This window comes from Triturus cristatus, chromosome 1_2, assembly GCF_964204655.1.
Source record: "Triturus cristatus chromosome 1_2, aTriCri1.1, whole genome shotgun sequence".
In the NCBI taxonomy this organism is placed as follows: Eukaryota; Metazoa; Chordata; class Amphibia; order Caudata; family Salamandridae; genus Triturus; species Triturus cristatus.
This window is the reverse complement of record NC_140580.1, coordinates 111,038,268-111,050,612: the sequence shown is the minus strand read 5'-3', so window position 1 is coordinate 111,050,612 and position 12,345 is coordinate 111,038,268. Positions and strand designations below refer to the sequence as shown.

Here is a 12,345-nt window from a genome sequence, read left to right as displayed (position 1 = left end):
AGCATATACTTATATGTGTATGTACTTTGTGGGCTCTGGAGAACAGCCCTAGGACTTGTGTGCTTCTGCTTAGGGATTTTATTTTCTGTTCAACTGCCTCTATTTAAATGTCTTGATAGAAAACAACCAGTAGAGGTCAGTAAAATACCAGAATTGCTTTCTGGTAGTTCAACTGCCTCTATTTAACCGTCTTGATAGAAAACGACCAGTAGAGGTCAGTAAAATCACAGAATCACTTTAGCATTCTCTAGATTCCAGTCCATATAAATTGTCTTCCACGAGCACCGGAAGGCAATATTTTTTTCACATCTCATATTTTCAGTGATATGACCACCAAAGGCCCTGTTTATATATTAAAAACAGAGCTTTGGACTATACCATTTCCCGCTGAATGGCAATATTTCTCTCCATGTGTTCCCATACCTGGTGTGTCACGCAGTTTGGTGCTTACTTTACCTCCATGTTAAAGAACAATAAATGTTTCAGCACCCAGGCTAATGTGCTGCAGAGCTAAATACATTTAAGGTCCCAAAGGCGAGACCGATTGCATTGCAAATGCTTGTTCTCATATCTATCCACCAGCAGGCATATCAGGAACACACTGGGGCAGGGTTAGGCTTGCTTGGTACACCATGAAGTACTGAAATATTTCAAGAGTGCCGTCAGAGCTCATGGCTTTTTAGCAAATATATGTGAAGTGCAGTTGTAGAATTCAATATTTGACCCAATTTTGGCCACATCTATCGGAGAGTGCGAGCTAACTTACTTCATGCAATCCTTGCAGCTCAGGTCAGGTATTAGGTCACATCCCTTTCAAACGTCATCTGCTTCCACTTATTTAGCAGGATAAATGTGCTCAATGTACTTAACTGAAGACTGTCTGCAGTCTTTTGATTCATTTTGTCAGATGATGCTTGTCATCTGTTACGTGAATTGGCACCACAATATTCAAGATTTAAAACTAAAAATTAAATCACCCCATCTCAAGTCGCCTGGCTCCTGCCGTAACTGAACAACTTGCTGGTGTGGCTAGTGAGCGCACCGAAGGCTATGGGGGACTTCATTCAGGTAGTGAGCAGTGGCAGACGTGGGCAATGTCCCCGAAGGATAAGCTTTAGCACATGGCACTTTTTGATTTTAATTAAGCATATTTTGCCACTCTTAATTGCTTGTATAGTAGACTGATTTAATGGAATTAAGTCCTGCTCTCCCATTTTCAAAGCATAACACCGTTATTTTTTTAAGTTCTGCTGCCCCCCCCCCCCCCCCCCAAATAAAGAAATAAATATCTAATTAAAATGGTGTAAACGTATTGCAATTCATAGAGCGGAAGCTGGTTTATCATAGGTAACGTTTGACTTTGTCTGTAAAGTGGTTTTCCACAAGTCTTAAATATATAAGCAGCAAATAGATTAGAAAAGCACTGGGTGCTCAACACACTCTAGAGTAGCAAAGTCAAGCGAGTGAATGAAACCAAAGTCAAAAAACAGGAATCGCTCTGATCTGAGACAGTCAGATATGCCAGGCCTTGAACGGGGCCTGCATGCTACTGCTAGAGGGGCTACAGAGCGAGGATCCCAAATACGGACAGCGTGTCTTACCACTCTGATGGAGCTCCTCGACTTCTCTTTCCAGGGGCTGCTGCCGAGTTCCATGGTGCAGTGAACATTCAGCTCCTGCTCGTAGGACCCGTTTATCAGCAATCTGAAAGAACAGTTATTAGGGAACAAAACATCAGCAAAGCAAATATTTAGGGAGAATATAATCTGGAAATAATTATCTAAAAAAAGGACCGTAAACTACTTATAGATCACATGCCAAAACTACTTTATAGTTCGTTTGACGTTTCAAGGGGTCATGCATAATACGTCAGACTGCGTTATATCACAGCAATGTTTATTCAATTCTTTATCGCTTTGCTCGATAAACTAGCAAATAAAGATTTTTAAAAAATAAATAACACGTCAGACTGCGTCAATAAAACTCCTCTGCAGGGGAGACCTTTAAGGATATGTAAACAGATGTACGTGATTATTTCATTAAATCCATAGTTATGTGGGGTTGCAACTGACCAGCAATAAAGGTCATGCTTTAGTCACTCTACATTTTCACCTTTTGTTTAACCGCCACCTTAGTTCATCATTTTATTTTTATTATGCCTTCGGTCGACAGCACAACAAAGTCAAGTAACCGGAAACCTTTATCCTAGCAGAAAAATGTCAGTTTAATAGGTCTTATAAGAGGATGGCAGACAGTGAGGTGTACTCTTAGCGCTCGTACATTATATTAAAGCAGTGCGTGGTCTTTGCTGTTAAAAAAAGAGGTCTACTGGAAAGCTGTGTTTCCACTCTTTTCCAAGTTCACATTTGTATCTGCAGCCATCTTGTGGAAGCAAAATACACGCAATTGATAGACGGAATGCAGAACAAATCAAAACATTCACCCCCAGTCAAGAGATCTGGATTAAATCCATCATTCTTTTGCTCACCATGCCACCCCCGATTAGACCTGGCCATATGCAAATCAGTCTTGACCCTGTGCCTCATGGGAACAGTCCAGCCCGAACTGCCAAGCCAGGTCCTCCCTGGACCGGAAACAAGCATCCTGGGACCGGTTTCGGGGTTTCACCCCTCTTCATATATCTCACTGACTGAACCAAAGACGCGGAGTCATACCTCCATGACAAAAGACAAACTTGGTACAATCACATAAGAATGTAAATGTCTTAAAGACGTAACTTTACAACTACAACACAAGGTTGGAGATGCTGAAGATTGATCCAGAAGGTATAATCTGCAGTTGATTGGCATCTCGGAGGGCCAGAAACCGGTACAGTTTCAGACTAACTGGCTCAAATCTTGAGCCCTCTATAAGACACTGTCTTCTTGATTCTTTTTGGAGCAGCACCATAGGGAACTAATAACCAGACCCACGACCCCCTCCCCCCACAAATCATCTGTCTGTCCCTCCAATTATAGTCAAGGTTCTGAAGTATGCAGACTGATTCACAATTCTAAGGGTGCCAAGGGAACATAAAGAAACGTGGTGCGACGGCCAAAAAAAACGAATATTCCCAGATTATAACAGAGTGCAGCAACAATGTAGATCCTTCCACGAGATGAAACAAAAAATGCATGCAATGTGACTGCAATACATGTTATTGTATCCAGCCACGGTTAAAGTGCTGAAAGTCATACCTCTTGAAGACTCTTGAAATCTCTCGGAGCTGTGTGGAGAGGCAGCTTGACACCAGTGTAAGGACCGATACGCTGGTCCCCCAAGGACACAATCCTGCTCCTGGATCTAGTCCTTCCCATCCGAAGAAGAAATTAATGTGGTGTAGGTGTAGACAACGCAGTGGCTCCAAGAGGCATAGAGCAGAAATGAACCAAGGGCATCCTCTTCAGATTCAAGTGACAACGAGGCCAATCAGTTGGTGACAGCCTCTACATCGTCTCCGGACTTGAAACTGGTTCGCTCACTCTATAGAAGTGCTTAAGACTTGGGGGAGGGGGGGGGGTGTAAATCTGCATAACAGGGAGCAGAACCCAACTATTTTCCCAGAAGGCAAGTGACTGTGTGACTAGACTACAATTGGTATGTACAATTCAGCGGCTGGATGGACATTCTACCCAAATGGAAGTCTCTAATCTGTTAGTTAAGGGTGACAGATACTCCACATTAGGAAGTACAGGGTCAGGTGGATGTTGAGAGTGGGATTTGTTTGTTATTTAAACCTTTTGTGCACATACGGTTCTACACAGGGAATAGGAGCATGCATTAGTACTTGACAATATGGGGATACATAAGAGGATCAAACTCATCTCGTGGAATGTTATTGGTCAGCACAATAAAATAAAGAGAGGGCTATACTTCAATTTGCATGACAACATGCTCCCAACATGCTTTTCTTTTTCAGGAAACACATGTATTAGGCATAAGGTGTAATTTCTTGCCCCGGTATGGTTTTACCATAGAATAACACTTCGGATTCCTGACGGGGTCCCATGGGTGCAATACTATATAGAAATCCTTTCCATTAGCTGTGAGAAAAGTCTAAAATGATGCCCTGGGGTGATATGTGTCAGAATACAGCTGATTAGATGGTATCTTTCGGATATTTGTGAGTGTACATCTCCCAAGATCTCTGGTGAATACTACATTTCAAGCCCTATAGGAACTTTCCTTGTCCGCACGCCTAGGCAAAAAGTTATTTGGGGTGATTTTAATTCAGGAATGGACGCCAGGGCTGACACAATGAGTTCAAGTTATTCACTGTGACATGCCCTCCTTCCATACTGGACCACCTCACTCGGACGGAGTGATGTTTAGCAGGAATAACATCCTTCAGCTCGAGAATATACATTTAATACATTTTACCCTAGAGCTCACCAATCACATTTCAAATTCTTCGTGGCTGCAGTAGATGTAACTGGGACTAAAAAACTGCCAAGATGTCGGACTGCACACTCCCCGTTTGAGTTGACTTTTGGGGGCCCCATGGCCTGCCCACAGCCAATGGCGCCTAAATGCTTGGTGGTTTCTACACCCACAATTCTTTGACAAAGTCTGGTAAGACACAGTACGATTCTTGGAACTCAACTCCCCCTCCGTTGTCTCTGCCATAACCATATGGTAAGTAATGAAGGTAACACTACGGGATAAAATGATCTCATACGTAGCAGGGCAGCACAGAGACGGGGATAAAGCTATAAATGACCTGAAAGCAGAATTCAATATTCAATATAGACAGTAGTCATTAAACTCCGACAGATACCTTGAGGCATTTAGAAAGGGCACACGTAGCCATCAAAGAAAAGTTTGAAGAATGCGCTACAAGTGCATGGGCCACCTCACAACATAGAACTTATGATCTGGGGGAAAAATGGTTTAATTACTGGACTGGTTGACAAAGATCGAGGTATAACTTTGAATAGTGCTCAAAATCAATGAACCCTGATTTTGTCACCAGAGAAGTAAATATCACCAAATGCTTTGTCAAATATTATAAGTCTCAATATCATCAGCCCGAAATACCCAAAGAAAAGAGAAATTTCGATCATTAAGGGCCTACTAATCACCCTTTTACAACGGACCGACAGACTGAAGTAGGGTTCCCCGATTTCTTAAGAGGAAGTTCTGGAGACGATAGCGGCAATGCCCAGGGGTAAGATCTCTTGTCCCGATGAGCTTCGACTGGAATATTTTAAAAGATACACCAGTCACCTAGTATTCCTCCTGTGGGCCCAGTTTCAGGAAGTGGTCCAGGCTTCTTTCTGCCCATGTGTCTTAAGTGGGGCCAACACATTGTGGTACTCACTAAACCGTGGAAACCCTTGCTGGACTGCACCTTCCTATAGGTCCATATCTTTATTTAATGTTGTGGCAAAAATCATGCCCAACTGATTAAAGTTATTCACTCATTAATCCAGCTGGATCATAATGGTTTCATACCTTATAAAGGAACCAGACAATAGTGGGAGACTTCATGTCACTCTCACTAACCTAGACAAGATCCCAGAGCCTACTGATCAGGTTCTAGTCTATTTTCAAAAGCCTTTTGATTCGGTCTCTTGGTCATTCCTCTACCAAGTACCGGAGAAAATGAACTGTGGCCCTAGATTCCAGTCCTATGTGTGTTTACTCTACTCCTCTCCATGGGCAAGAGTCTGCATCAATGCTGTACTATCACAGTAATTCCTGATAGAGAGAGGGGCCCATCAGGGTGGTGTCCTGTCTCCCGTCCTGTTCACACTACTAATGGAGTCGCTGGAAAATTATGTTAGGAAAGATGCCCAGACCAGGGAGATAGACCGGGGTGGGCAGTGGCCTGGAAGACTGCATAGCATTATATGTTGACAACCTGCTACTCTCTTTGCAAAAACCCCCAGCTCTCTGTCCATAGAATTGTGTGTGTGCTAAACGTATACGGCAAAGCCTCAAGACTCCGAGTCAACTGGCATAAATCTATAGTAGTGCCAGTAACTTGGGTAGACAATAAATGGCTTCTTAACATTCCTTCCCGTGGGACAATTTAAATACCCCAGGATACACATTTCACTGACCCCGGAAGAAAGCTGGCAACTTAACATTGCCCCTTCACTTCAAAAGCTGAAATGCCAGATCCAGGCCTGGGGCTAGAACTAACTTACCATAAAAGACCAAAGGAGCTCTGTACAAAATTATCGCACTGCCACAAATTCTACATACTTTACAAAATTTTCTGTACAAATTGTCCCCCTTATTCTTTAAGACTCAACAACCCACTAGACTGAGACATCCTTTCTTTGGGGCGGGGGCCCTGCATGTAGTCACCCTATGATGGCAGTTTGGGTTTCCATGGCATCAAACTTTATTACTGGGTATCCGAAATGATTGCAACCAATGACCAAGGATTGGTGGTGGCGGGGCGGGGGAGAGAGGTGAAAAATAAATATTACACATACCTCTTTACAACAGCAGTCTCTCCTCCGCCTCTCTACCTGATGAGCCCCGGAAGCAGGAAGCACACAGGCTCCCCTGAGGCAATTATGACGCTGCTGTCAGCAGCGTCGTGGAGGGTCTGAATACTGTTCGACGCTCAGACAGAAAGTGGGAGCCTGTGCACGTTTTCCACCCAAGCTGGGCAATGCAGCCAGGTGGAGAACATGCTAAAAGCGCATGACTGTTTGGCCAGCCCAAGACAGCTGGCCAAACCGTCTTGTGTGCTTAACCCGTTGTGTGCTCCCGTTGGCAGACGTGAGCACTACCTTCCAGGTGCTGCGCACGACCGTTGGCCGACGCAGCCCCGCCCACCCTTTAGAACACATGCACCACGGCGGAATGTTCACTGCGGTAAACGGGTGAAGAGAGTGCCCACCTCTCCTCCCCCTGCTCTTGACTGCCCAGCCCCGCCCTGCACCTAGAACTGAGCCACTACAGAAAAATAAAATGATAATAACTTTGCGCTATCATTTATTTTTCCCTTTTTGCACTGCTCAAAAGCAGTGGGGCAATCCTCCTCTCACGTAGCGGAGGAGCTGGCGCACTCAATGACTGGATATTTGGCGACAGCGATGATCAAAAAATGTGTCTACAACTGCAGCTCGTCTATAGTAGAAAGCCGTTGGCTTCCCTGACCCTAATCACACGAAACACCTAGGAGAGTTGGTACTGGGCACTCAAATGGACTAGGTGGGAGAGAAATTAACCAGGCAAACACCTTTCGCACGGGGAACAGGATGCAAAGGGTAGCAAACCTAAAAGGGTTCAGGGCTGGAAGAGAACAGGCATTTCTAAACCGGAGGATATTGGCCTTCACCCCACATGAAATGATATGCGGACCTCAGCTCCAAACGTTACTTGCATTGGTCATCATTTTTTCACTTCCTACAACTATGCCATGCACTTGGGATACACAAATGTGGCCTTTGCCCCATTCCGGAATTTAATCCAATAGAACCTGCTCTTACCATGGACAAAATAGAAAATAAATGTATCTCTACTTTTAAAAAATATATTTTTTTTTTACTTCGGATAAGAAATAATCGAACCACAAAAAAGTGCAAAGAGGACTGCCTCTAACTCGAGAATCTGTGTGACCTCCCTATACATAAATGATCATAGTCACAGAGAGGAGAGCTTAAAGTCACAAAATGATTCAGCATGCCTTTATAAAAACATGAGGTCTGGCACGGTCACTGTTTGCTTTCACTAAGCTTTTATTACTGGGTTTAGACAGAAGTACAAGGCAAACAAGCGTGCAGATACAGAAATAACTGCTCCCAGAGAGATACTAGTGTTTGATTGTATACAGAAACTCTGGCTAGTGAACAAACAAAGGCGGCGCGGCTCATGCAGAGTAAATATTTCTGACTGTAAATACACAGAAGAATACCAAGTCAATGACAGTGGACGGCTGTCCGAATATACCAGTGAAGAATGAGTAACAAGAGGCCTGGGGAACTTCGAGGACAGAAAAGCACAAACATCCAGATGTACTCGTACAGGTAAACCACCAGGAAAGCATGGGTGAAAGTGGAGAGCATGGAAGGCCTACCCATCGGCATCTGGGTTCAAGAAACTTGCAAGGGACATGGGGCTAGCTCTCTGCCCCTCAAGACAATTGTACACACCCCGATCTCCGGTGTTGTCGAGAAAAAGGAATTCGAGTCATTTTTTTCAACCATTATGTATGCGAAGATTGGTTGCTAGACCATCAGCAGACACCCCACGTTGAATTTCTAGTAGGCCATGGAATTTTTACAGATAAAGATGCAAAGACCAGTTAGATACGGATATAGATCACTATTTGCAATGCAGACCAAGGGCAACGCATTTGGACTACAATTCCACTCGACAACCTACAGTGCTCCTAGAAACACTTGGAATTAGCCCACTGAAAATAAAGCAATTGTGCCATCTAGGGGTACACAAAAGGATCCGCTATCTATTACAAAAACTGCGTAAAACCTGCAATGAACAGCTGTATACGATGCAATTACACTTTTATGTAAGTTTAGCTGAGACCCTTTGACCTCAACACGGTACGAATGACACGCGAGGTTAATCACTGGAAACAGGTCCCTTAAACCCTTGTAATGTGACATTTAATTAATCCAAAAACGAATATGTGTGAAAGGCATGGCCTAATAAATAGCGAGTGCTTTACAGACCTCAAAAGGCTGATTTCAATGAGCTTGCCCTCTCTGTGCGACACGCGCACACGAAACCGAAAAACGAAGGGTGCTGCGTGAACTTGTCCTCTTTCTCCGTCGGTTTCCAATACCATATCTGCTTTTCTCGCCAGATATCCAGTTACTGCACCCCTCCTCTACTTGTCAGTCAAAAGGAGCATAGCTGCCAAGGTTTCAGATTACTTATGTGTGACATTTTCGGAATTTCACTGTAATTATGAGTGACATTCAACGACTATGCGTGACACTTTCTCGCAAGAAAAATCAAGCAGTGAAGACAATGGAAACCTATACATTTCAGAAATTACACCCATTTGAGCAACAAGAAACCCTAAGAAAATGTTAAACCTGCTGATCAGCAGCACCAGAAATGAAAGGGCACTGTGGCACCAGACTGTACCAAACGGAACGTGAGAGACCCTAGCACGCATGATCTCAAGCTGCCTACTAATAAATTATCATAATTACTCAGTCTGGCTTTCAATCTGCAGCTGCCTGGTGTTCTGGAGGACACCAGAATATCTGCACATGGAAGCCTCTTGCACTCAGCTCTCGAAGAAGAGCTAAGGGGAGTCCTGAAAAAATGCACCACCAGGAGCCCTGGCTAAATGCTTCCCCAGCAGCCCTGATTGAATGCTTCCCCAGCAGCCCTGATTGAATGCACCCCCAGGAGCCCTAATTGAACGCACCCCCAGGAGCCCCGATTGAGTGTAACCCCAGCAGCCCTGATTGAATGTACCCCCAGCAGCCCTGATTGAATGCAGCCCCAGCAGCCCTGATTGAATGCACCCCCAGGAGCCCTAATTGAACACACCCCCAGGAGCCCCGATTGAGTGAACCCACAGCAGCCCCGATTGAGCGAAACCCCAGCAGCCCTGATTGAATGCACCCACAGCAGCCCTGATTGAGTGTACCCCCAGCAGCCCTGATTGAGTGTACCCCGAGCAGCCCTGATTGAATGCAGCCCCAGCAGCCCTAATTGAACGCACCCCCAGGAGCCCCGATTGAGTGTAACCCCAGCAGCCCTGATTGAATGTACCCCCAGCAGCCCTGATTGAATGCAGCCCCAGCAGCCCTGATTGAATGCACCCCCAGGAGCCCTAATTGAACACACCCCCAGGAGCCCCGATTGAGTGAACCCACAGCAGCCCCGATTGAGCGAAACCCCAGCAGCCCTGATTGAATGCACCCACAGCAGCCCTGATTGAGTGTACCCCCAGCAGCCCTGATTGAGTGTACCCCGAGCAGCCCTGATTGAATGCAGCCCCGATCGAATGCACCCCCAGCAGGAGCCCTGATTGAATGCACCCACAGGAGCCCTGACTGAATGCACCCACAGGAGCCCTGACTGAATGCACCCACAGGAGCCCTGACTGAATGCACCCACAGGAGCCCTGACTGAATGCACCCACAGGAGCCCTGACTGAATGCACCCACAGGAGCCCTGACTGAATGCACCCACAGGAGCCCTGATTGAATGCATCCTCACCAGCTCTGATTGAATGCATCCTCACCAGCTCTGATTGAATGCATCCCCACCAGCTCTGATTGAATGCAGCCCCAGCAGCCCTGACTGAATGCACCCACAGGAGCCCTGATTGAATGCATCCCCACCAGCTCTGATTGAATGCACCCCCAGCAGCCCTGATTGAATGCACCCACAGGAGCCCTGACTGAATGCACCCCCAGAAGCCCTGATTGAGTGCAGCCCCAGCAGCCCTGATTGAATGCACTCCCAGAAGCCCTGATTGAATGCACCCCCGGGAGCCCCGATTGAATGCACCCCCAGGAGCCCTGATTGAGTGCAGCCCTGATTGAATGCACCCCCAGAAGCCCTGATTGAGTGCTGCCCCAGCAGCCCTGATTGAATGCAGCCCCGATTGAATGCACCCCCAGCAGCCCCGATTGAATGCTTCCCCAGCAGCCCTGATTGAATGCACCCCCAGAAGCCCTGATTGAGTGCAGCCCCAGCAGCCCTGATTGAATGCACCCCCAGAAGCCCTGACTGAATGCACCCCCAGAAGCCCTGACAATGCACCCCCAGAAACCCTGACTGAGTGCAGCCCCAGCATTGTCAGCATCCCTACTGTGCTGTTAATATAGTGATGTCAGAGCGAGGGCTCTGATTAAATGCACCCTCAGCAGTCTTAGCATTCAGTGCTGTGCTGTCAACGTAGTGACGTCAGAGCGAAGGCTCCGATTAACTGCACCCCCCAGGTAACCAAGCCAAAGGGCGGCGTCTGTCCCCTCAAAAAGTAACAGCTGAGACCGTGAACCACAAACAAACCATCATCCGAGGAAACGCCAAGAACATTTGTCAAGACGTGAGCTGAACAAAAAAAAAACAGCAGCTCCATGTGTTGAGAATAAACAATACCTGCAACAACACTGTTCTCTGCTCAGTGCTCCGAACCCCAGGCCCACGCTGCATCAAATATACCACGGAAACAATTAATTTATGTTTAACCTTTTCTCCAAGAGGCCACATGTGGCAATAATGAACTACGAAAATAGCAAATAAAGTAAGGGAATTCAAATGCCTCCGAAGCATCTGGACGACTCCACGTGGAGCAACATAAATGTGAATACAATCAAAAGGGCTGAAATAAAAGTCAGCACAGAGGGGGAGAATTGTGCCTTTATTTCAGGAAGCTGCCTACTAATAAATTATCATAATTACTCAGTCTGGCTTTCAATCTGCAGCTGCCTGGTGTTCTGGAGGACACCAGAATATCTGCACATGGAAGCCTCTTGCACTCAGCTCTCGAAGAAGAGCTAAGGGGAGTCCTGAAAAAATGCACCACCAGGAGCCCTGGCTAAATGCTTCCCCAGCAGCCCTGATTGAATGCTTCCCCAGCAGCCCTGATTGAATGCACCCCCAGGAGCCCTAATTGAACGCACCCCCAGGAGCCCCGATTGAGTGTAACCCCAGCAGCCCTGATTGAATGTACCCCCAGCAGCCCTGATTGAATGCAGCCCCAGCAGCCCTGATTGAATGCACCCCCAGGAGCCCTAATTGAACACACCCCCAGGAGCCCCGATTGAGTGAACCCACAGCAGCCCCGATTGAGCGAAACCCCAGCAGCCCTGATTGAATGCACCCCCAGCAGCCCTGATTGAGTGTACCCCGAGCAGCCCTGATTGAATGCAGCCCCAGCAGCCCTAATTGAACGCACCCCCAGGAGCCCCGATTGAGTGTAACCCCAGCAGCCCTGATTGAATGTACCCCCAGCAGCCCTGATTGAATGCAGCCCCAGCAGCCCTGATTGAATGCACCCCCAGGAGCCCTAATTGAACACACCCCCAGGAGCCCCGATTGAGTGAACCCACAGCAGCCCCGATTGAGCGAAACCCCAGCAGCCCTGATTGAATGCACCCACAGCAGCCCTGATTGAGTGTACCCCCAGCAGCCCTGATTGAGTGTACCCCGAGCAGCCCTGATTGAATGCAGCCCCGATCGAATGCACCCCCAGCAGGAGCCCTGATTGAATGCACCCACAGGAGCCCTGACTGAATGCACCCACAGGAGCCCTGACTGAATGCACCCACAGGAGCCCTGACTGAATGCACCCACAGGAGCCCTGACTGAATGCACCCACAGGAGCCCTGACTGAATGCACCCACAGGAGCCCTGACTGAATGCACCCACAGGAGCCCTGACTGAATGCAC

General features: G+C 46.9%; 1 protein-coding gene across 1 annotated transcript in view; it reads right to left on the bottom strand.

The window, feature by feature from the left end:
* The window catches only part of PDZD8 (PDZ domain containing 8), a 389,693-nt gene that overhangs the window by 186,722 nt on the left and 190,626 nt on the right, over positions 1-12,345 (bottom strand). The window contains exon 3 of the mRNA XM_085603086.1: positions 1,602-1,704. Coding sequence (XP_085459212.1) covers positions 1,602-1,704 — 103 coding nt within the window. The remainder of the gene's footprint in view (positions 1-1,601; positions 1,705-12,345) is intronic.